Raw genomic sequence first — 23,882 nt, 5'->3', positions numbered from 1 at the left:
GCCGCTCAGGGGTGGGGGCCAGGGGGGAGGACATTAGGTCCCCCCCTTATACCAATTTAGGGCCCCCATCCGCCGCTCAGGGGTGGGGGCCAGGGGGGAGGACATTAGGTCCCCCCCTTTATTAGTATTTGGGGCCCCCACCCGCCGCTCAGGGGTGGAGGCCAGGGGGGAGGACATTAGGTCCCCCCCTATTACTATTTAGGGCCCCCACCCGCCGCTCAGGGTTGGGGGCCAGGGGAGAGGACATTAGGTCCCCCCCCCTTATACCAATTTAGGGCCCCCACCCGCCGCTCAGGGGTGGGGGCCAGGGGGTAGGACATTAGGTCCCCCCCTTTATTAGTATTTAGGGCCTCCACCCGCCGCTCAGGGGTGGGGGCCAGGACCTTAGGCCCCCCCTTTTTAGGATTTAGGGCCCCCACCCGCCGCTCAGGGGTGGGGGCCAGGGGGGAGGACATTAGGTCACAGGCTGCTCACTGTTTACTAGACATGCCCCTACTCGCGGTATAGCGAGTAGGGGCAAAATTTACTAATACTAAGTCATTTTTACTTAGTATTAGTAAATTTGTCTGAAAGACCAATCTAGGTATTTCAGCCTTTTGGTAGATAACTCCCTAATACCGTGGGAATTAGGGAGTTATCTACTAAGTGGCTGCAATAGAAGTGCCGCAGTCCCGAAATGCCGAAGTGTCGAAGTTCCGAATTTCCGAAGTGCCGAAGTGCCGAAGTCCCGAATTGCGAAAGTTCCGAATTTCGGAATGCCGAACCGAACAGAAAATTTTCCCCATGCACATGCCTAAATTGTATCCAGTTTAATGTCTTGTCTTTCTTCTGTCTGTTCTCAAATTGTGACCTTTCATCATTGAAGGTAACACCAATTGTTCCGCTTTCATACTTTTATAGATAATTGGGCAGACCAGATGGGCCGAATGGTTCTTATCTGCCGTCACATTCTATGTTTCTATTTTTAATTTCCATTGGGCTGTACCTCAATTCTAGTCCAATGCATATGCTGTTCCACTAGAACTGTTAATATAATTGTGAGTCCTAAAGCAGCCGGTGAACACAGGAAATGTTTAAACCTCTTAGGGATAGTTCAAAATGAGATAATTCATACATGCTCATCACCTTCCTTAAAGAAACACTCCACTGCCCAAATACAAATCATATAAGAATCACTATTTAGTAGCTGTACCACCAATAAAAAATATGCATGATCCATTGAGCTAAACAACCAGGAAGTAACAGAACCAATTGTCTGATTGACAGTCAGATTAACTTATAAAAGTGTCAGTTTCTATTGAAATCTGTACTTTTTATAAAACAAAAACCAGATGACACAATCTTCACACATTCACACATAGAGAAATTAGGCAAGCTGAAGTGCTTTAGAATTGTGGAGTGTCCCTTTAACACATTGAAGATGGTACGTAACTGCATTAATCACTTATCTTTTTTCACTTTGTCCCAACCACCACAAAACACGATACCATCAGTGTTTGTTCTGTTGGTCTATTTTTCTTTCATTGTCAATACTGACCCTGTTCCATGTCGAAAATATCCACGGTCTTTGTAAACTTTGGCCTGCGGTAGGTACCTCCTTGTCGCAGCCCCCCTAAGCTGTAGAGTGACCCGTCACTGAGAATGTATCGAGAATAGGCCCTCTTGTTGGGAATGCTAGGAAACTTGGTCCAGGAACGTGTCTCAAGGTCAAAAACCTCAAATGCGCTCACAGCGTATTTGGACTGGCGGCCACCTGCAAGATTTAAGTAGTAGTAAGATTATGTTTAATGTAGGTAGCAAAAGCAGAATCACAATGAAAAATGGATAATTGTGGTATGAGGGTGACATCAGCAAACAGCTATGCTGCCCCATAAGGCCAACTGATGTGTATGCCGTCACAACAATTTAGTCCCTAAGCATCCTGTCCCAGCATAGATTTTTCTAGTTATTTAACACTGTCATTTTTATACGAATCTTTATAGACTATATTTAATAATTAAAATATTCATCCATTGATCTTTAAGGTGATAAAGTATGTGTGATCATACCAGCGAGAACAGACATTTGCTATGGATTCCTCAAAGATTGTGGAGAGAAGGTTTGCCATTCTTATGAAGGCAGTGAGAGGCTGCTGCATTGTCTAAAGGGGTGTTTGTGACCTTACATAGATATGTTCAAAACACATGCAAAGTTATTCACTAAAAGTCCGAATTTGGTCCAGATGGAAATAAAAACACAACCAAATTTGAACTGGATTTGCAATTCTCAGTAAATACCCCTGGAAGAGCCTTTTTGGCGAAACGCGCGTCAGGACTTTTATGTATAGGGTTGGACAAAAGACATAGGATGACATTTTGCCTATATTACCTGAGACAATACCACCCATACTAGATTTTATACATTTATTCATTACACAAGTATTCTCTGTTGCTCGTTTGATTTTTCACCTCACCCACGAGGTGTTCTCAGTTAATTATCCGTATTATTATTCATTATTTTTTATTTTCATCATACTTGGGGACGTCAATATCCCTATCAACAAGCTCAACTGCCCTGATGCCTCTCGTCTGCTCTCTGTAACCTCCTCCTTTGGACTCACACAGATTTCTTCCTCAGCAACTCACACTGCAGGAAACACTCTTGACCTAATCTTCACCAATCTCTGTACCACCTCTGATCTCTCCACTGTTCCATTTCCTTTGTCTGACCACCATCTGCTAACATTTAACATCTGCATACCCCATACCAAAATTTCACCAACATCAACTCTCCAACCTCGCAGAAACCTCAACTCCCTTGATCTCCAGCACTTCTCCGCCAAACTCCAAACACTCCTTTTACCCATCTCAAATCTCAACTGCCCTAACTCTGCAACCTCACTCTACAACTTTACTCTTCTCCTCTCAACTTGACATCATGGCACCTCCTACAGTTAAACGCAGCAAGCGCCCCCAACTACAACCCTGGCACACCAAGCTGACCCGTTACCTCCAAAAATGTTCCGGAACTGCTGAACGCTGCTGGAGAAAGTCTCACTTTGCATCTGACTTTGTCCACTATAAATTTATGCTGCGCTCCTACAGCATGGCTCTTTCCTCTGCAAAAGTAAACTACTTCAAAACCCTCATAAGCACACTGTCCCATCAACCCAAACACCTGTTTCACACTTTTGATGCTCTTCTTCGCCCTGTGACTCCCCCTCCTTCCACCACTTTGTCCGCCACAAACTTTGCATCTCATTTCACTGAGAAGATCTCTACAATCAGGAAAGAGATCTCTAATCTTTCTCCTACCCCTATCAATACATCACCCAACCCCACTCCCCCTGCCATCCTATGCTCATTTGCACCTGCTACAGCACAAGAGGTTTCTGCTCTGCTCCTGTCCTCCCGCCCCACCACCTGCTCCCTCGATCCTATTCCCTCGCATCTCATCCGCACTTTGTCTCCCTCTCTTGCTCTTCCTCTCGCCAGCATTTTCAATCTCTCCCTTTCCTCTGGCACATTTCCCTCACCCTTCAAACATGCAACCGTAACCCCGATTCTGAAAAAGCCCAACCTTGATCCCAACTCCCCATCCAACTACCGCCCTATCTCGCTACTGCCATTTGCCTCAAAGATCCTCGAGAGAGTTGTGTACGCCAGATTGACAGACTTTCTCGAATCCAACTCTTTACTTGACCCCCTTCAGTCTGGATTCCGCGCTGGTCACTCTGTCGAAACTGCTGTGACCAAAGTATCCAACGATTTAATTGCTGCTAAATCTCACGGCCAATACTCTATTCTAATTCTCCTTGATCTTTCTGCTGCCTTTGACACTGTTGATCATCAACAACTTCTTCACATTCTTCGGAACTTTGGTCTCCTGGTGCTCCTCCTACCTCTCCCAGCGCTCTTTCAGTGTTTCTTTCTCTGGTTCTGCCTCTTCTCCCCAACCCCTCTCTGTCGGCGTCCCCCAAGGTTCTGTCCTTGGCCCCCTACTGTTCTCTATCTATATTGCCTCCCTTGGTAAACTCATCAGCTCCTTTGGCTTCCAATATCATTTATATACAGATGACACGCAAATCTACCTGTCCTCCCCTGATCTCTCTGCCCACCTTGACTCGTGTTTCTGACTGCCTCTCTGCTATTTCCAACTGGATGGCTGCTCACTTCCTTAAACTCAACCTGTCCAAAACAGAAGTTCTAGTTGCTCAAGTGCTGCTACTCCTGTGTCTGTCTCCATCCAAGTCAACGGCGCTACTATAACCTCTACCTCGCAGGCTCGCTGCCTAGGGGTTCTTTTTGATTCTGACCTCTCTTTTACTCCCCATGTCCAATCGATAGTCAAATCCTGTCGCTTCCAACTCAAGAACATAGCGCGCATCCGCCCATATCTAACGCCGGACGCGGCTAAGATATTGGTTAATGCTGTTGTTCTCTCTCGCCTCGACTATTGCAATCCCCTTCTCACCGGTCTTACGTGTTCCCAGATTGCACCGCTGTAATCTATAATGAATGCGGCAGCGAGGCTTATTTTCCTGTCCGGTCGCACCTCCCACGCCTCCACGCTCTCAGTCCCTGCATTGGCTTCCAGTTAGATATAGGTCCTAATTCAAAATTCTGGCTCTTGCTTACAAATCCCTACATAATGCTGCTCCAACATACCTATCCTCCCTCATGGACAAGTATGTCCCGTCGAGACCCCTGCGCTCAGCCCAAGACCTACGCCTATCCTCTGCCCGGATCCCCACCTCTGACGCTCGCCTTCAAGACTTCTCCAGGGCTGCACCTATTCTGTGAAACTCCCTTCCCTCCTCAATCAGACTTTCACCCAGCCTCCACTCCTTCAAAAAATCTTTGAAAACTCACTTCTTCATTAAAGCGTATCAATTAAACTGTCAGCAGGTTTCTCATCCACCACCCCATGACTCCTTTCCTGCAACTGTCAAAAATGACCTACCAAGCACTCAATAAACCCTTCTCTAACAAACTATTTAATTCCCCTACTTTAACCCTTTGTGTCACTATACCCCACTCCCTCTAGCATGTAAGCTCATCGAGCAGGGCCCTCAACCCCCTCTGTTCCTGTACGTCCAGTGGTCAGATCTCAATTATGTGTCTGTTAGTCCACCCATTGTACAGCGCTACGGAATTTCTTGGCGCTATATAAATAATAAAATAATAATAATAATAATTAGGGTTACTCCCCACCTATGGGGGCTTATCTCCTAAATGGTTATTTCTTGTGTTCTTTTTGAAAATAGGAATGCAATTTGGCTATTTCAAAATGTAAGGGTCATTAATTTATAAAAAAAAACTCAACTGGGTTCATTCTAAAATAATCTTTATAGAGTTAACCCATTCTCACTAGGAGTTACATAGGAGAAATTGTGATCAAATTGAATTAGAATATATTTATCTGCCAATGCACTTTAACAGAATAATGTCAATTTACAGGCAGTTAGTGGCCATTTCTGTTGGATCTGAGCATTTGGTTGGGTATTTACATAATATGTGTTGGATTTCAGCAGTATTTTCACGGGAGTTATTTTTGCAAAAACAGACGGCAGGATTCAAACTTTAGTTAATAATTATTTACTGTATATATATATATATATATATATATATATATATATATATATATATATATATATATATATATACCGTATTTATCGGCGTATAACACGCACTTTTTCTCCCTGAAAATAGGGGGCAAATGATGTGTGCGTGTTATACGCCGATATACATATTTTTCGCTCCATAAGACGCACTTTTTTTCCCCTCAAAAGTGAGGGAAAATGTCTGTGTGTCTTATGGAGCGAATGTGAAGGTTTACTTACCTGTCTTGAAGCGTGGGCCGGTGTTCAGCGCGCACCGCGGTACTGGAACTTCAATTTCAGTTTCCGGCGGGACTGAAAGGAAGTGCGCACTCAGTGTGCACACTTCCTTTCAGTCCCGCCGGAAACCGGAACCTGAAATTTAAGTTCCTGTACCGCGGTGCGCGCTGTGAAGCCGGCCCACGCTTCAAGACAGGTAAGTAATTATGGGACAAGGGGAGGGAAAGTGCACTATGGGACAAGGGGAGGGGGGGACACTATGGGAGGGGGGGAGAACACTATGGGATGAGGGGGTGGAAAATACTATGGGGGGGAGAATACTATGGAAAGAGGGGGGAACACTATGGGATGAGGGTGGGGGAATACTATGGGAGGGGGGGAAATTTCCTTCTTAAAATGAGGTGTGTGTTATACGCCGATAAATACGGTATATATATATATATATGTAAAAGTAGTTAGTTTCAGGGAACAGAGAGATACAGGTGGGCAAATTTCCAAACTACAGGAGATAGGTCGCAGTGTGATATTTCAGTGCTCTTATTGTAGGTACCCAGTACATAGATCTTGGTCCCACGCAGGAAGGAAGTGGCGCCATATCGAGGTGTGGGCATCGGTGCCAGGTAAACCCATATGTCTTTTAACATGTCATATTGCTGAAGGAAACAGTGTGGACGCAGATCTGAACCCATCCCGCCTGCAGCATAGACCCTGCAATCTGACAGAGAAATGACAAGTGTTATAAAAAGCAGCAGGTTTTCAGCTGTTCTCCCTGCAACAGGTTAACAAAGCCAGCAGGTTTATTCGTTAAACCGGGAATTGTCTAGGTCAAAATAAGGAACACTCCAAATACCATAACCACAACAGCCTGCTGCAGTGGGTATAGTGCCCTGGTCTTCTCCCACTGTTCGTAAGCAAACAGGTCATTGACGGTTTGACAACTTACCTGTGTACCTCCTCCTCTGCAGCCCAGAAACTCGTGTATGGGGTGCAGGGCCAGCTCAATGGCTGAGAGCTTCATGTGAAAACTTAGTGCTGCAGATGAGGCGGTAAATGGCAGACAGTGAGCTGTAGTGGTTATGGTGCTTGTAGTGTTCCTTTAATATTGATAAGGAGTTTTTTATTTTCATGTTTGAAGTTTTTTTGCAATTCCTTAAAATCCCGATCATTGGCAGTTTAGTGAATAACTCCAGGAAACGCCAAAGTAAGATTCCTAGAATATTGCTTTGGGCAGTTTTTCACTATTTTATATGTAAATATATGGAGCATGGATTAACCTCAGGTGTAGTGTGTTGTTGTAAAAGTCCCATGGGTCCCATTAATTATTTTTTTTTGCAACCCTGAAGTTCTATTCTGAAAGAAACGGAAACTGGTTTGAATTGCATGCATTGTACCTTCCTGTCTCCAAAATTAAATCCACATTTTATCCAAAATAATGAACCCTGTGTGACTACATTTGAAAATGCAAACAAATAAGCATTTCTTATCGGTAATACTGTCAAAGCCCCCTCCTCCCCCCCAAGAAGTACTGCTAAAATATTTTCCCAAAATGGATCGATTTTCTACTGTTTTCATGTATTTCCCATGATTATAACCCAACTCATTACTACTCCATTTATTAGCCTCAGAAGAATGAAAGGCAGGGTTGATATTGAAGGGAATATAATATATATATATATATATATATATATATATAGAAAAATGCTATTGATTCCCTTACTTTGGCCAACAACGTTTGAAAATCAGAACATTACCTCTTGCAGTAATTGATATGCCCATGGCTGGCTCACGAAGGGAACTTTTCTTTTTCCACTTGCCTTCGTCAATGTTGTACACTTCTACCACTTTCAGGGGTGTCTGGTTTTCTCCTACCCCACCAACTACCATGATCCTTTTGCCAAGAGCTACTACAGAGACACCAGCCCTCGCAGATGGCATGGGTGCAAGGCTGCTCCATTGGTTGGCTTCCGGAGAAAATACTTCAAAGGTGTTCATTGGATTTCCTGCATCATCACATCCTCCTATGGCAAAGATTTGCCCTCCAGCCTCTGCCAATGAGCAGTATACACGGGGAGAGGATAGAGGTGCCAGTGTCTGCCAGTGGAAGTCTTTGGCGCAAGGCACCTCCATTCTGGATCACCGGAGTAGTGGAAGCTCATCTGGGTGTTGGACAGCTGGCATCTTAAACACAAAAGAAGATTCAAATGTTAATATACCATAAAAATGGATATCCTATTCAATACTGACACATTCCAACAAGTTAATCAGTGAAGAATTATTGTTAAATTATAACAAAAAGGGTACATACACTTGTATTTATTTTGTTGTGTAATGTGTTTCATAACAAAACAGACCATCGTCTGAAATAGGTAAACTATAACAATGTTATTTGTCAGCATGTGCGGCCCTACAGTATCTAGAATTTATATAGGGCAGGGTGAGAATCATGTAATAAGGAGGAATACCAAAGGTGTCTGTTCCCTATTGCAGAATGTAAATTCTACAAACTACAAGGCAACATTTCTCTAGTACTGCCCAAGAGCATGAACAAGTGATACAGTTCCAGGAAAATAAGGTGGATTTGTTTACCCTATACATATCTCACTTCCCTTGCTGTTTGGTCCAAATGATCTCAGTAAAAGTGGGCTTGTTCGTTAATGCAGTTTGAACTTTTAACAGGATCCACTAATCCGGAATATAATGGAAAGGAATTTCTCCTCTCCCATTTTGGTCAGGGCAGGTCTATAATATGCAATATTTTGTCCCAGATTGAGACAACAGTCTGCATGTGAAATAACTATCTCCTCGGTTGCTCCTCTGGTGTGTCATTTGCAGAGGACTGTACCTCTTTCATTCCCTGCCAAGTAACTACCTTTCTAACAGGTATATTAGAAGAAAGAAAATAGAATTGAATTTCTTTTTATTATTATTCGAAAATGAGGGAATTATTTTAACTTTGGTTAGGAAGGATAACGTAAAGCTATATGATCAGTACTATCACTACTATTTCAGCCAGTTTGTGCTCATTAGATATTTTAATTACAGATCTGAACACATAAGATGGTTTATTGAACTCCGTTAGTGGTATCTCTTCAAGGAGACATCACATCAGTGCAAAGATGGAGATAAAAGATACGCTGACAGATAATTATTTTGTGAAATTTACTTTGAGGCTCATAAGGATTTTAGTATTCTGAGATCATAAAGTAATGGAAATTTCAATGAAAATCCAATCCTGTGGAATAAAACATATAATAAGACAGAGAAAATGCTATATAAAATGTAGTGGGTTCCGATAAATCACCTGCTATACTGGGACTAACACATATACTTGACTGCTTTTACATTGTAATAGATGTTGAAATAAAAATTCTTGTCCATCGACTTCAGCCTTTTACACATTCTTTATTATTATTATTATTATTATTATTTATTTTTTTAATGCTGGAGATCCAAAGAAATGGAAATAACTTTCCGAGTGAGTTCCAATTTTGTAAATACTTCAAACTGGCAATTAGATATCTGCTCGAGTAGATAAACTGTCAATCTATTAGATATGAACATTCTGCTGTTCCAAAAACACCATATACCTTTTGTGCTGCATGATCACAGTATTTTAATGAAATGATGGATGGAGGCACCTGTTAAATGAATACTCCAAACTCCAGATCCATTACCATACATCCCAACTGTCCCAATTTAGGGCCAAAATCCCTATGTCCCGCTTTTCTAGAAGCTCCATATTGTTAGCTTGTTTGAGTGTATAACAGAGTTCCGCAGCAATAATACTCACAATAATTACAATAAATGTGTTTAGAAATCAGTCTGTGTAAATAAGACTGAAAAAAACAGTTTTTTTTGCATTTTTAACATTATGCATTTTCTTTATATAAATGAGAGCAAGTCATTAATAGGTGAGTTACGCACAAGTTTGTGATAAAAACCATATGGAGTGATGCATGTTTATGTAAAATTACATTAAGAATGTTTTTCAAATTACAGTTACATAGTTACATAGCTGAAAAGAGACTTGCGTCCATCAAGTTCAGCCTTCCTCACATATGTTTTTTGCTGTTGATCCAAAAGAAGGCAAAAAAAAACAGTTTGAAGCACTTCCAATTTTGCAACAAGCTAGTAAAAAAAATCCTTCTTGACCCCAGAATGGCAGTCAGATTTATCCTTGGATCAAGCAGTTATTACCCTACATTGAAAGATTATATCCTTGAATATTCTGTTTTTGCAAGTATGCATCTAGTAGCCGTTTGAACATCTGTATGGACTCTGATAAAACCACTTCTTCAGGCAGAGAATTCCACATCCTGATTCTTACAGTAAATATATCTTTCCTTTGCCTTAGATGAAATCTTCTTTCTTCTAGTCTAAACGCATGACCTCGTGTCCTATGTAAAGTCCGGTTTGTGAATAGATTTCCACACAATGGTTTGTATTGACCTCGAATATATTTGTATAATGTTATCATATCCCCTCTCAGGCGACATTTTTCTAAACTAAATAGGTTTAAATTTGTTAACCTTTCTTCATAACTGATATGTTCCATTCCTTTTTTTAATTTTGTAGCCCGCCTCTGCACTTTTTCTAGTGCCATAATATCCTTCTTTAGAACAGGTGCCCAAAATTGCACAGCATATTCAATGTGTGGTCTTACCAGTGATTTATAAAGAGGCAAAATTATATTCTTGTCCCGAGAATGAATGCCCTTTTTCATGCGTGACAATACTTTACTGGCCTTACCCACTGCTGTTTGACATTGCACATTGTTGCATAGTTTGTTGTCTATAACAATTCCCAAGTCCTTTTCGTGTGTTGTTATCCCTAATTCGCTTCCATTAAGGGTATACGTTGCTTGTGTATTCTTTACTCGAAGTGCATAACTTTGCATTTTTCAACATTAAATTTAATCTGCCATTTGAGTGCCCAGTCCTCCAGTCTATCTAAATCCCTCTGCAGCAAAGTAATATCTTGCTCACATTGTATTATTTTACAAAGTTTTGTGTCGTCTGCAAACACTGAAACATGACTTTCAATGCTGTCTTCAAGATCATTTATAAACATGTTAAATAGAATGGGTCCCAGAACAGACCCCTGAGGGACACCACTTGCCACCTCTGTCCAGCTTGAAAATTTACCATTAACGACAACTCTTTGTACTCTGTTTTTAAGCCAATGTTCTACCCAAGAACAAGCATTTTCATCTAGACAGATTTCCTTGAGTTTGAACACTAATCTTCTGTGTGGAACTGTATCAAATTGAGTGGTTGTAAGTGGTGGTGCGATCGCGCTAGCTGCAAATTTTAGTAGCATAGCATGGAAGGAGGCTAATTTGCCAATCTAATTGTTAAAGGCATGACCCAGTGAAAAACACTCTTATAACTCATCGTATTAAAAAGAAAGAAAAAAGGAAAGAAAAAGGATAAACTTACTAATACTAGTGTGATTGTAAGGTAGACATCTTGTCTATATATCTATTACATGCACAGCTGACCAAAGTGACGTTTCTTTAGTTAGTGCTCTACATGTCTAACTAGGTTGCTCCATTGGCTGGGTCAGTTAATAAGCACTAGACAATATACACTGGCTAACTTCTGTGATCGATCTTTGACCTAAGGAACAATGGCCGTCGTAAATGGAGTGTTATATGCTGAGTGCCCGGGAGACCGTAGTGGTTATGACATATCTCGCTATTTACACAATGCTAGATCTAGCAAAGTAAAGTAAACAGTACGATTGCGTCTATATGTGCCTATTTAGAGGCTAACTAGGTAGATTAATTGACTATTAAACAGATAATAGCTTTAAATAGCGGGGGAACAAAACAGGTCATGTAAGTCAAAGCGACAAGGTCCCCTGGGGTCCCTCATCATGGGCTGGCAGAAGCCGTGAAAAATAAAAGATGAAAAAATAAATAAATACCGGTAATAATAATAAAAAAAAGAATTACAAAAATAAAAAGGTGAAAAAGGGAAGAAAGCTCCCAGGAACTTGGGTGTTGATGCCGTCTGCTGATTTCTTGCGGGGTGTTGGTAGCTTTCCAGCATGGCTCTCTGTGTTCGGTTAGGCATATGAGACAGGGACTGCGTGTGAAGTGTTGCAGTAGCCTCCAAGGATTAGGAAAAGGATTCCTCCAGGGCCTGAGATGCAAATGTCATGAGTCCTGGGGGTTATAAGTTACCCCTGACTAGCACGGTAGTCTAATGTAGCCAGGTGCTGGTGGTGCCAGGATTGGAGTGCGGACGCCTCTGCTCTGCTTAGGCGGTGACCGCAGCATAGGTGACTGGTGTAGGATTTCGAGGCACAAATGGTGCACTGTTCGCCGGGTCCCAGCTGTTGGTCGGTGTGGAGGGGGCCTGTTTGGAGGAGTGAGTCCCAGGTGAGGCCCAAGGTTAGTAGCAGCTCTGTTGCATCTTGTGGTTCATGAATTTGGTGGGTGGTCTCACCCCGTTGCACGAGGAGTATGTAAGGGGACCTCCATCGTTATGGGATCTTTTGGTGCTGTAGTGTAGCGGTGAGTGGTCGGAGCGATCTGCGCCATGCCAGGGTTCCCCCTGACAAGTCGTTGTAAAAGGTGAGTGGCGCATTCTTGAATTTCAAGGGAGTTTTACCCCAGAGGGCGTTGAGGACCGATGCCTTGTCCCTACAATTCTTAAAGGTCAGGATTGTGTCCCTTGTGCTTGCCACTGGGGCCCCAGTGGGTTTTGGGATCCGGTATAGGTCTGTGGGTTCGATAGACGTGGCTTGACCCGGGGGAAGTATGGCGGCCAAGAGGCTTTTGATTTTGTGTGGAAGGTCTGTCTACGGTGGTCCCTCTGGGATCCCCCTGACCTTAATATTGTGTCTCCTTCTCGTGTTCTCTTGGGCATCCAGGCGCCATTCAAGTAGTGTGTGTTTGCGGTGCAGCTCCTGCATATCACCCTGCAGTGCGATGATGGTGTGCTGGTGGTTTTGAGAGGAGTCTTCCAGCACGGTAATACGGCCTGTCAGGCCCTGCAGCTCTCCTCTTAACGCGGTGACGTCTGTGAGGATAGTTTTCAGCACTCCGGTGGTAAAAAGGTCGGCATCGGGGTCAGTCCTTGGTTTGCCCGGTTTAGGTTTCACTTTTGGGGCTGATATTTGGGGGTATTGCTCGTCCGCTTCCTCTGAGTAGTCATCAGAGAAATCTGTGGAGCGCCGCCATATTGGCTTCGCTCGGGCCTCATGCTTGCCTCCACATTTCCCCTATTGTGAGCCCAGGGGCTGAGTTATCCGGCGACCTTTTCTTATTTTTGCGACCCATGGAGCCTGTGGGGTTCTTGCTTGAGGTCTGCTTTCAGTGGGGGTAATTTTGAAGTAGATTAGGCTTGTTTTCTCCGTTTGTATTACGGAGCTCCAGAGTTGTGCGACCGTTTGCCTCTGCTGCTCGGCCACGCCCCTCTACTATGGTTTACTCGCAGGTCCAGGGGGAGTGTCATAAAAGGCCAAGTGTGGTCCCATTAAAGTCAGTTCACTTCACCCTCAACACAGAGCCTCATCTCGTGATTGTAGGGAACAGCTATACCTGCTTCGGATTACTATACTGGCTATTATCACCAGCTCTTGTAAGAGCTACACAGCTATACCTGCTATACTCTCTGGAGGAGGAGAGGTCCACCCACTGGAAGCTGGATCCTTGTTTTAGGTCTAAGGGTGGGTGGAGGACAGCGAGACCCCAGCCAAGCTGCGCCGGCTAAGGGGCTACGGTGCTTATGGTGTCAGGGGCGGTGCTTATAGTACTCAAGACAGTGATTGGCGGAGGCACCCAGTCGGGGAGTCAGGCGGTCCGTCACAATGAGAGAAAAGTTTTCTTTTGTTGACCTGTGTATTTATTAAACCAACGAGGTTGTTTCTTAACCATTAAAATATGCTAAAATTCATTTTGTTAATTATCCCCTCGTGGGCTGAAAGAAGAATTCAACTTTACACCTTTTGTTCACAGCAGATGGACTCTGCTAATCTTTGTTAGAAATTTCTGCTTGTGATTGAACATATTCATTTTTACAGTCTGTTGAAATGGCACATTTACCTCTTTAGCAGACATAAAATTTGTTTCAGTACAATATTAAAACTAATCAACTCCAATAATCTTGACTGGCATAGCCTGTTATACTAGCAAATTGACTATTGGGTATCAAGGTGTTCCTGAAAGTCAATGAACATTTGGATGTTTGTAGGAATTATATTCTCTCCAATTATAGTTCTCATATTTCATTTTAATTGATTCACTATTATTACTTTTCAAATTCTAACTTTTTTTTTTTTTTTTTAAATTCTTTATTTATATCCAGGCAGAGCACCAATAATGATACAAACAACACAATACAGTAAGACACAAGGTAATATAGCATACATCCGATATTGCACAAGTGAGAAAAACAAACAGTGTAATAAGGTATTCTCCGAGTGCATGCGTAAATCGTGTGCAGACTGTCATATCCCAAGTTCTGAAAGTGCCCCGCCAGGGTTTTTTATAAGAGAGATAATATAAAAGATGAAAATTATCGTGATCCGACCAGCTATCAAGTTCCGTATCCTCTCACACCATGCTCATATGTATTTACCCATATAAAGTACAGGTGGGATCAGAATGTTTGAGGGAGCCTAAAACTTCCCCAGAGTCGTCAGCACGTATCTGCCAGCATTACGCCAGTACCGCCTAAGACTCCACACCTGCTCACCTGAGCTCACCTACTTGGCGATAAAGGAGCACTATTATCGGTCAGGACCGAGAAGAAGGTGACTTATAGAAAAGTGGAAGCACATAAACTTCCAAGAAGGAAAGATAAAGGAGATAGGGGTAGGGGGAAGGTATAAGAGGGGGAAAGGAGGGGGTCAGGAAGGGGTAGACCAGGGAACCAATCGCCACGACCCCAACAGAGTCACGCGGCCCAGGCCCACAATGGAACTCGAGCAATTAGCAACATTCGTCCCTACGAAGGAGCGCCGGGTGGATGAAACAAGGCCAGGGGATGACGGCCGGCAAGAGACGCAGGGGGCCGGGGGAGAGACCTCCCCCCACCCCATCACCTATTCGCCGACTCCACTCTCTATCCACGGGCCCCAGACCTTTTCAAATCTAGACAATGTACCCCTGACCTGCGCTGTCAGCTTGTCCATTAGGTAATTATCTCTAATCTTTTGAATAACCAGGTCTCGCGAGGGGATCCCCCTTTGCAGCCAGACCTGTGCCAAAGCCCTCCGAGCAGCTAAGTTCACCTTAAGTACCAGTTTCTGTTCATTCCTGGTCCAATCATCCATGGACCTGGCCAGGAGGAAGACCCAGGGGTCTAGGCGGACTTCTCTATCAAAAATATCCCGTAGCAGGTCTGCAATCAATTTCCAATACTTCCGTATCTCAGGGCAATCCCACCACATGTGAAGATAAGTCCCCTTTTGGCCACAACCTCTCCAACACAGATCATTGGGCGCCCTATGCATCCTGTAAAGCTTTACCGGAGTGGTATACCATCTAAACATGGTCTTGTAAGCCTGTTCCTGCAGGGAGACACACATTGACGAGGCCGCCGCGGCCTCCCAAATCTCCTGCCACTCGACCCCTTCTAGCTCCTCATTCAAGTCTGCCTCCCAGTGGGCCGTGTAGGTCAAATCCCCCCACTCAGTCGTGGTCGTGCTTAGATGTGCGTATAAATTAGTAATCAGACCTTTCGGGAATTGTTCTTTCACGCACATCCGTTCAAAGAACGTGAGCGGGGTCAATGCGGCCGTTTTTACCTCCGGGGTCAGGGCAAAATCCCTTAGTTGGAGGTATCTGAAAAAGTCAGACGGACGTAGAGGGGCTCGGGATTTCAATTCCTCAAATGTTACAAGCGATCCGCCTTCATAAAGTTGGTAAAATCTCTGGACCCCAGTGCCCTCCAAACCTCGAAAGTCCCTCGCCTCCATCCCAGGTAGGAACGCCGCATTCCTCAAATAAGGGGTCAAAGGGGACACATGGGGAGACAAGCCATACTTTAAAGCTGCTGCATCCCATATTTTTATAGAGTTATTTATAGCCGGGCATGCTACATGGGTCGTTGGTCTACGGTCCCGAGGGACCCACATGTAGAATTGTGGCAAATCTGATCCCAAGATAGCAGATTCCAAATCAACCCATCGCCTCTCCCCGACAGGGGAGTGCCACATGGCTATCTGGGTCAGTTGGGCTGCCAGATAGTAAAAATAAAGGTTAGGCAGCCCCAAACCTCCCCTCGTTTTCGCTCTATAAAGAACATTACGTGAGATCCTATGGCTCCTATTCTGCCAAATGAATTTACCCACCGCCTTCTGAAGCGCGCCCAAGTCCGCTCTAGTCAGTCGGACCGGGAGTGCCTGAAACAGGAACAAGATTCGGGGGAGGACATTCATCTTGACAGAATGGATCCTGCCGATCCAAGAGATCGGCTTATCCACCCACCTCTCCATATCGTCAATCAGTGTTCGCATCATAGGGGCGTAATTTTGTTGGAACAGCTGAGCAGGGTCTGCCGTAAGTCGGACTCCAAGGTACGTAATATAATCCCTCGCTATACGTATATTGTACGTTCGTCCTATAAGGTCTAGTTCCGCGGTTCCCACCCTCACCGGAAGCACGCTCGACTTGGCCATGTTAACCTTATAGCCGGCTATTCCACTATACACATCCAGCAGCAGCGTCAATGCCTCCATAGATTCCAATGGGTCAGTCAGAGTAAGCAGAATGTCATCAGCAAAGCCCGACACGACATACTTCTGCCCTCCAACCATAACCCCCTTGATATCCGCGTTTTCCCTGACAGCCTGCAAAAGGGGTTCCAAGGAAAGGGCAAACAGCAGGGGCGACAAAGGGCAGCCCTGTCTGGTACCGTTCCCCAAACTGAAAGGCGTTAACCTGGCCCCCGCTATCCTTACCCGTGCCCTAACATCCGTGTACATAGCTCTAATCAATGTAAGGAACGGGGCTGGAAAGCCAAAGTGTCGAAGTACTTCGAACAGATACGGCCACTTCACCCTGTCAAAAGCCTTCTCGGCGTCGAGTGATAGTATCAAGGTTGGGGTGTCCCTAGCGGTTTGTCGCCAGATGAGGTCAACATTGCGCCTAGTATTCTCGAACAGTTGCCTACCTGGGACAAAGCCCACTTGGTCCGGATGTATTAGGCCTGGCAGCAAGGGGTTCAGCCTATGAGCCAGAACTTTTGCCAGGATTTTGCAATCATGATTGATCAAAGAGATAGGGCGGAAATTTTCCGGCACCGAGTCATCCCTACCTGGCTTTGGCAATAGAACAATATCAGCCATTGACATGTCTCCATCCGGTGCGCCCCCTTCCAATAGATCGTTGAACCATTTCTCCAAATGGGGAGTCAGTTCTTCCCGAAAGATCTTATAGTAACCCCCATCGAAGCCATCAGGGCCCGGAGCCCTGTTGCCTCTTAACGAGGAGATAGCCGCGTCAATTTCCTCAGCCGAAATCCGCATTCCTAGGGCCTCGGAGTCTGCACCCCGTAAGGCCGGGAGGGACAATCGGGAGAGGAAAGAGCGGGTGTCATCAGTTTCCTTAGAGGGGTCATTGCCAGTCCCCCTAGAATGGTTATATAATTTGGAATAATATTCCGTAAAGACTTGAGCTATCTTAGAGGGGTCCGTATGGCCTGTGCCCGAGGCATCTTTAATGCTCGTAATGTGCGTGCTTCTCTGTCTCGGTCGGAGAGACCTTGCTAATAGTGTATCCATTTTGTTTGCTTTTTCGTAATAAGTTCGCTTGGACCAAACAATAGCCCTGGCCGTCTCGTCGAGGAGAGTTTCGCGTATTAATGCCCGGAAGGCTTTAACGTCAGCTAGGGTGCGAGGCGAATTGTTAAGTTTATGTTTCGTTTCTGCTTTTCCAAGAGCCTCCAGGAGCGCCGCTAACCGTTGAACCTTTCTCTTTTTTTTCAAGGTGGCTTCTCGGATTAGAACACCCCGGATAACCGCCTTGTGCGCTGCCCACACCGTGGGCGGACGGACACCAACCTCAGTATTTCTAGCGAAATACTCTGCCAGTTCCCCCCGAACCTTCTCCACCACGATCGGGTCCTGGAGCAGGGAGGTATTCAGCTTCCAAGACCACGGAGAAGCCGTACACAAATTGTCCAAGGTCATTGTGACCTCCGCGTGGTCCGACCAGGTTATCGACCCCACCGTGGCGCCGGATACCTTGGGCACCACATGGGGGTTCACAAGAAAAAGGTCGATCCGCGAGTAGGTATCATGGGGAGCAGAATAAAAAGTGTAGTCCCGAACATCGGGATGATGTGCTCTCCAGATATCCAAAAGACCCGTACGCCGAATAAAGTCATATAACAGTTTATCCTGTCCCCCTCTCCCATGGGATCGAGGGAGTCCCCTGCATGGCCCTCTATCCACCGCCGGACATGGAGCCGCGTTGAAATCGCCTCCAACTATCACCATGCCATGCGGTAAAGAATTCACCAATCGAGCCATGTCCTCCCAAAAATCGGTGGAGGGGGCGTTCGGTGCGTAGATATTAAGCAGGTGTATCGGGTGCGAATGAACACTCCCCGTCACTAAAATAAAACGCCCTCCTGGATCCGCCTGGACCGTTCCCACTCTGATCGGGCATCTATGATGGACAAGCACCGCGACCCCATTTCTCTTGTTTAAAGCCCTGGACTCATAGGCTGTCCGAAAGGTATGGTCCTTCAAGGCCAGCTTAGCTACAGCCGGGATATGTGTCTCCTGTAGGAATGCTATATCAGGATTAAGGCGCTTAAGTTCCCGAAACATAAGGCGGCGCTTGTTCGGAGCATTAAGGCCTTTCACATTCAATGATAATAACTTTAGAGGCATCTTATTCTACATGTTGTCCAGCTAAACCCATGCGCCAGCTCGCCCTGAGGCCAAGAGGCGCGGTCTGTCATAACGTAGCTCAGAAACATTAATAGGCCCAGGCCCAACTGACTAGGACAATAGTACGTGGCACAGTTAGGTTCACCCGTTCCCCCCTCCTGAGGGGATAGCACAAGGGAAGGGATAAGAAAAGGGAAGTAAGGGGGAGAAAAAAGGACAGAAAGAAAAAGAGAAAATGAAAAATAGAACATAAAAAAAATAAGCCTGGTCTTACCTATAGCCAGGCATGTCTGGGGTGTAAGCTCCGTCCTCCTCAAAACCTCCATGAAGATCCATCGGATTAGGAACATAGACCAACAACAGAATGCACCACAAGGGTGCCAATGTCAACTAATTAAGAGATATTAAATATACTACCATTAGGTGGGTGACAGTGCGGATTACCAACCCCAACTCCAAGGGGTCTGCCCCCGCAGCTAAAAGCCGCCCCGCCAGCCTCCCCCCCAGGAATCTACCCGAAGGCCCAGGCAGACAACCAACCCCCGCGACTCCACCCCCGCAACCATGATTTCAGAAGCAACGAAGCCATCCCTCCCCCAGTGGGCAACCCCTCATACACCGGGCCCTCTAGTGCGGCACGGCCGATCGATCGGCTCAGGGGATAAGGGGGGGGGGGGGGGGGAAGGGCCAACTCCCTGCCACAGACCCATGATTCCATAGCATATCCTGAACAGTAATATAGCATGACCCAAATAAGAACCCCGCCCGCCGCCCCCCACCTCCACCCGACCAGAAACAGGACCGGGATATGAAAAACTTGGAGAGTAGGGAGAGAGCCGTCTACCGCCCGGAGCAGAGCCAGACAAGTTTAGCTAGGGGTCCCAACATCACATAAAAATCTGAATTAGTACATACAACCCGAAACCATTGCGCAAAAGCCAACCCGCCGCCCACGGCAACCCGAACCTCCCATCAAAGACAAAAAGGAGGAGAGGGGGCGGGGGGGCGATAGCCTCCCAACACAGTACAACATAAACCTAAACTTAAATACATGACCCCTTTCCGCCGCGTAGGCAGGCTCCCACCGCCCAGGTCAACCCGACATACACACATTGCAGAAAAATAACCTCATCTGGAGTATATCCCGATAACTATGTGACAAGTAAAATCTACCCTGCCGGTCCCCAATAACTAGCGCAAACCCCCACCCGCCGCCCACCGCACAGAATAAATCCAAAGCCACCTAAGTTTTGTCAATGTCGCTCAAATAGAGAGTGTGTGACGGTGGGAGGGCCAGGGCCAGAGAGAAGCGTTGTCCCGAATGTGAACGGCCACCTCTGCCCCTAAAATACAGCACTCACACCCATCAGCTCGTCGGGCCCAAAAATGACAGGCCGTAGTGAAAGTAAGCCCTAGCCCACCCCATAAAGATGTCCCAACCCCAACAAAAAGGGAAGCTTGAAAAACAAATAGGGTCGGGCCGACCCAGGGCCTTGGTATGGGGGGGAGGGGAGGGGGGGGGGGGGAAGGGAAGGGAGGGGGGGGGGGAAGGGAAGGGAGGGGGGGGAGGGGAGGGGAGGGGGAGGGGGGGGAGGGGGGGAAGGGAGAGGGGGGAGGGGAAGGGAGGGGGGGAGGAGGGAACAAGTAAAAGGATCAGGGAACCCCCCAGATCTACCCACCCAAACAGCGAGAGCCCCCCCTGAACACCTGAGAGCCCATAGCTACGGACATCCGAATCGGTAGATCGCCAAATAAGCCGATTCCCTCACTCTCCCGCCGTGAGCCAGTCACGAGGCAGAGGAGTCAAGGTGCCTGCCGAAGTAGCCTGTATCGCCAGATCCACTGGAACCGGAATACCCATCCCCTGCAAGAAAGGCACCGGGTCACCATCAGCCAGCAAGATTTTGGTGCGGCCATCCTTAAACGCCATCAATCGGAAAGGGTGGCCCCAAGCATATTTAATGTTGTTGCTCTGTAGAAGTTCAGTAATAGGGCGCCACTCGCGCCGTTTCTGCAGCGTAGCAGGCGTTAAGTCTTGGTAAACAGCCAGTTCAGCCCCATTATACATTATCTTGTTATTCCTACCATGTGTCATGATAGCTTCTTTGGTTTGAAACGACAGGAACCTGATGATCACATCCCTTGGCCTCCTGTCGTCCATCCGCCGGGCTCGCAGTGCCCTATGGGCCCGTTCAACATGCCACAGATGTTCTGGTATGTCAGGGAGAAGCGGTCTAAAAATGCTCACCACCAGTTCAAGGAGAGACCCCTCCCCCTCCTGCTCCGGCAGGCCGCGAAGACGGATATTGTTTCTCCGTGATCTGTTGCCGAGGTCATCGATAGCTAACTCGGCTTGGGATAGTCGGGACGTCAGGACGTTAATTTGCCCTGCAGCTGCATTGTGGGCTACCACAGTAGACTCCATCCGCTGTTCCAGGGCAGCTGTCCTGACGCCCAAGGCCTGAATCTCCGTTTTGACCTCGGCCGTGTTCCTGGCAATCTCCGTGGCTAGGTAGGACCGAACCTCCGCCAGCTTCGCCAGAATTTGGCCTGTGTCGGTTTCCAGGGCCACCGAAGAGACTCCGCTCCCCGGGCTGGATGGTGAGTGAGGCGTCCCCCGGCCATCCCGTCCGCCATCTTGAGTGGCCATGCGCATGGCGCGAGAGGCCGCAAACATTTCCGACACCGTAGCGCCCGGTTCCGAAGATTTTTTTTGCTGCTTTCTCTGGACCCGCCTATCCATCTCAGGTCACCCACCTAAATCCGTAAGTTATACGAGTATATCTCTGCTAATATAGGCCGTTGGCACCGTGGTTCAGCGGAGCTCTATCCGGACACGTCCAGCTCGCTCGGCTGCAAACCACGCCCCCCCAAATTCTAACTTTTATGATAACTGAGGGATGGTGTTCATAAATCTCCAAATATTAGTAGATTTATTGTATGATAAATTTATGTATATCCAGACGCTCTATTACAGTAAAGGTCTGTTTAACCAACGTTGTCCTCCGGGAGATATAAGAACCTAGCAAAGCGAGAAACTGGAAAACAGCAGACAACTGTATTTAAAAAGCTCCAACAAACCTCACACCTCAATACCCCCACACAGACGACACTATGGGGCAAAAAAAATAGAAAATTCCACATCCCAGAAGCATCAAAACTGCCTGATATTAGGCTTTTATTTGATAGTCCTACCCCGCGAGCTTCCCCTAAAATGGCGCCGGCGGAGTTGAATGAGGATGAGGCCTCAGAGACATCCTGAGATGAAGAGGAAGCTCCCGCCTCTCCTCCGACAACTGGCCCCTACAATGAGTCTGACTCCTATGAAGACTCGTTGCAAGCGACAAAATGGGATATCAAAGATTTCCTGCTGGAAATGAGAGAGGTATGGAAGCAGACCTGCAAGAAACTCAAACTGAGCTGGGGACCCTGCGTCAAAGGCTTACTGACGTAGAGTCCAGGGAGATAGACAGGGAATAAGGCTGCAGACCACCCAAGATGAGATGCAGGACCTCCCTCACCAAGTTCAAAGACTTACCAGGACAGTGACAGTGCTGGATTCACGGCACAGAAGAAAGAATATCCGCCTCAGGGGAGTGCTGGAACGAATTGAAGTAAATACCCTACTACCCTTCCTCCAGCGACTACTGACCTACATGGGTGCCAAGAGAGGTGCAGACCCTGAGCTTGTGACTTCAGCGTTCCAGATACGTAACTGTCACGGTGCCTGATCGGCACCTCAGTGTGACCGCATATGATCGGTGTGGTCACACTAATGGAGGGAGAGGTTACTCACCTTACCTCCAGAGCCTCTCCCTCTGTGCAGTTTATAATTCAGCGGCCGGGTCCAGTGTTAGTAAAAGGCCGCCGGCCGCTGAAAGGTGGCGCTATATGATAACGCCGCCCACAATTATGTCACCACAATTATGTCACTAGTGACGTGAACGTGCGTGCCGCATTACATTTTTGCCCTGCACGTACTGGGGTCATGGGACCCAAATCAGCTAATAGCAGGATTTACTGGGTTATTTAAACCCAAACCTGCAGTTGTTCAGTGCCCTGTCGTGATTTCCATCCTGTTGGTTATACGAGAACGCGTTCCTGATTCTGATATTTGTTTTTTGATCTTGGCTTGGCTTGACTTCCCGTATTTCTGGTATCCCTGACCCTTTGGCTTTGTTCTTTCCGTATTTGTTCCTTTCTGACCTCGGCTCGTTACTGTTTATTCTATTATGTTAATTCCAGCCATTCTAAGGCCCGGTAATATGTTTGTATTTGTTACGTGTTTTACTTAATTCTGCGTGTTGGACCACTGGTTTGTCCTGACAGAGACATCATTACAGTGACAAAATATATCACGGCCCAGTCCGCTATAATGTCCCGCTCTAGAGAGCTTGGTAATACTCACTTTGAGGAATGCATCGTAGCTATCTACGGAGACCTCCCATTTAGTGTGCTGGCAGCAAGAAGGCAGCTAACACCTGTTGCAAGAGGGCTGCGAGAAGCAGCAATTAAATATAGGTGGGGGATAGATGGCTCTCTAGTGGTTCAGAAGGGAGAGGACACACTCATGTTACCCTTCCTGGAGACCAGGTGACCTTTCTCCAGTGTCTACGCTTGACAAACACCGACCCAAATGGGGCCCATAAGGCCAGGACCAGTGCAAAGTGCTGACCCTCTATACCTCAGGCACAGGAGGTTTTTGTCATCCGCTTAATGGCACAAAGCTTACACCATCTTGTAAGAACCTTTGCTTAGGAACTCTGCTATGTGTTTTTGCTCTCTCTTTGTTTTGCTTTACTTTCCTCAGTTTTTTCTCTATCTCCATATAATTACACCTAGCGGAGAGATATATTCATATTCAGGAGAAGATAAAACTATCTCAGACCACAGATCTCTCATATAATGCATGTCTCCATACAGGGCTGCCATCAGAAATTTTGGGGCCCCTGACAAAGCACAATGTCTGGCCCCTCCCCCTCCAAAAGTCCCCCCCCCCCCCCCCGGGCCGCCCACGAGTCCGCCCACAGGACTCCTACCTAGTCCGCTGTCAATGATGCACAACTGAATGTGGTGTGTATAGTGGAAGTGAATTAGAATGTGTGTAATGGATGTAGTTTTAGTGTGTATTAGATACTGTCTATGCAGTGAATGCAGAGTGTGTGTTTGTGCAGTGGATGCAGTGTGTATAGTGAACGCAGAGTGTGTTTGA

The 23,882-nt window shown here is 46.3% G+C and overlaps 1 protein-coding gene across 2 annotated transcripts in view; it reads right to left on the bottom strand.

The window, feature by feature from the left end:
- KLHDC8A (kelch domain containing 8A) overlaps positions 1 to 23,882 on the bottom strand; it is a 56,790-nt gene that overhangs the window by 9,257 nt on the left and 23,651 nt on the right. For both annotated transcript variants that reach the window (XM_063451387.1, XM_063451395.1), the window contains exons 2-4: positions 7,570 to 7,996; positions 6,369 to 6,533; positions 1,538 to 1,753 (exon numbers count right to left, since the gene is read on the bottom strand). In XM_063451387.1, the coding sequence (XP_063307457.1) occupies positions 1,538 to 1,753; positions 6,369 to 6,533; positions 7,570 to 7,945 (757 nt within the window). In that variant the 5' untranslated portion in view covers positions 7,946 to 7,996. The remainder of the gene's footprint in view (positions 1 to 1,537; positions 1,754 to 6,368; positions 6,534 to 7,569; positions 7,997 to 23,882) is intronic.

The sequence above is a fragment of the Pelobates fuscus genome, chromosome 1 (genome assembly GCF_036172605.1).
Source record: "Pelobates fuscus isolate aPelFus1 chromosome 1, aPelFus1.pri, whole genome shotgun sequence".
In the NCBI taxonomy this organism is placed as follows: Eukaryota; Metazoa; Chordata; class Amphibia; order Anura; family Pelobatidae; genus Pelobates; species Pelobates fuscus.
This window is presented reverse-complemented; position numbering and strand designations above follow the sequence as displayed.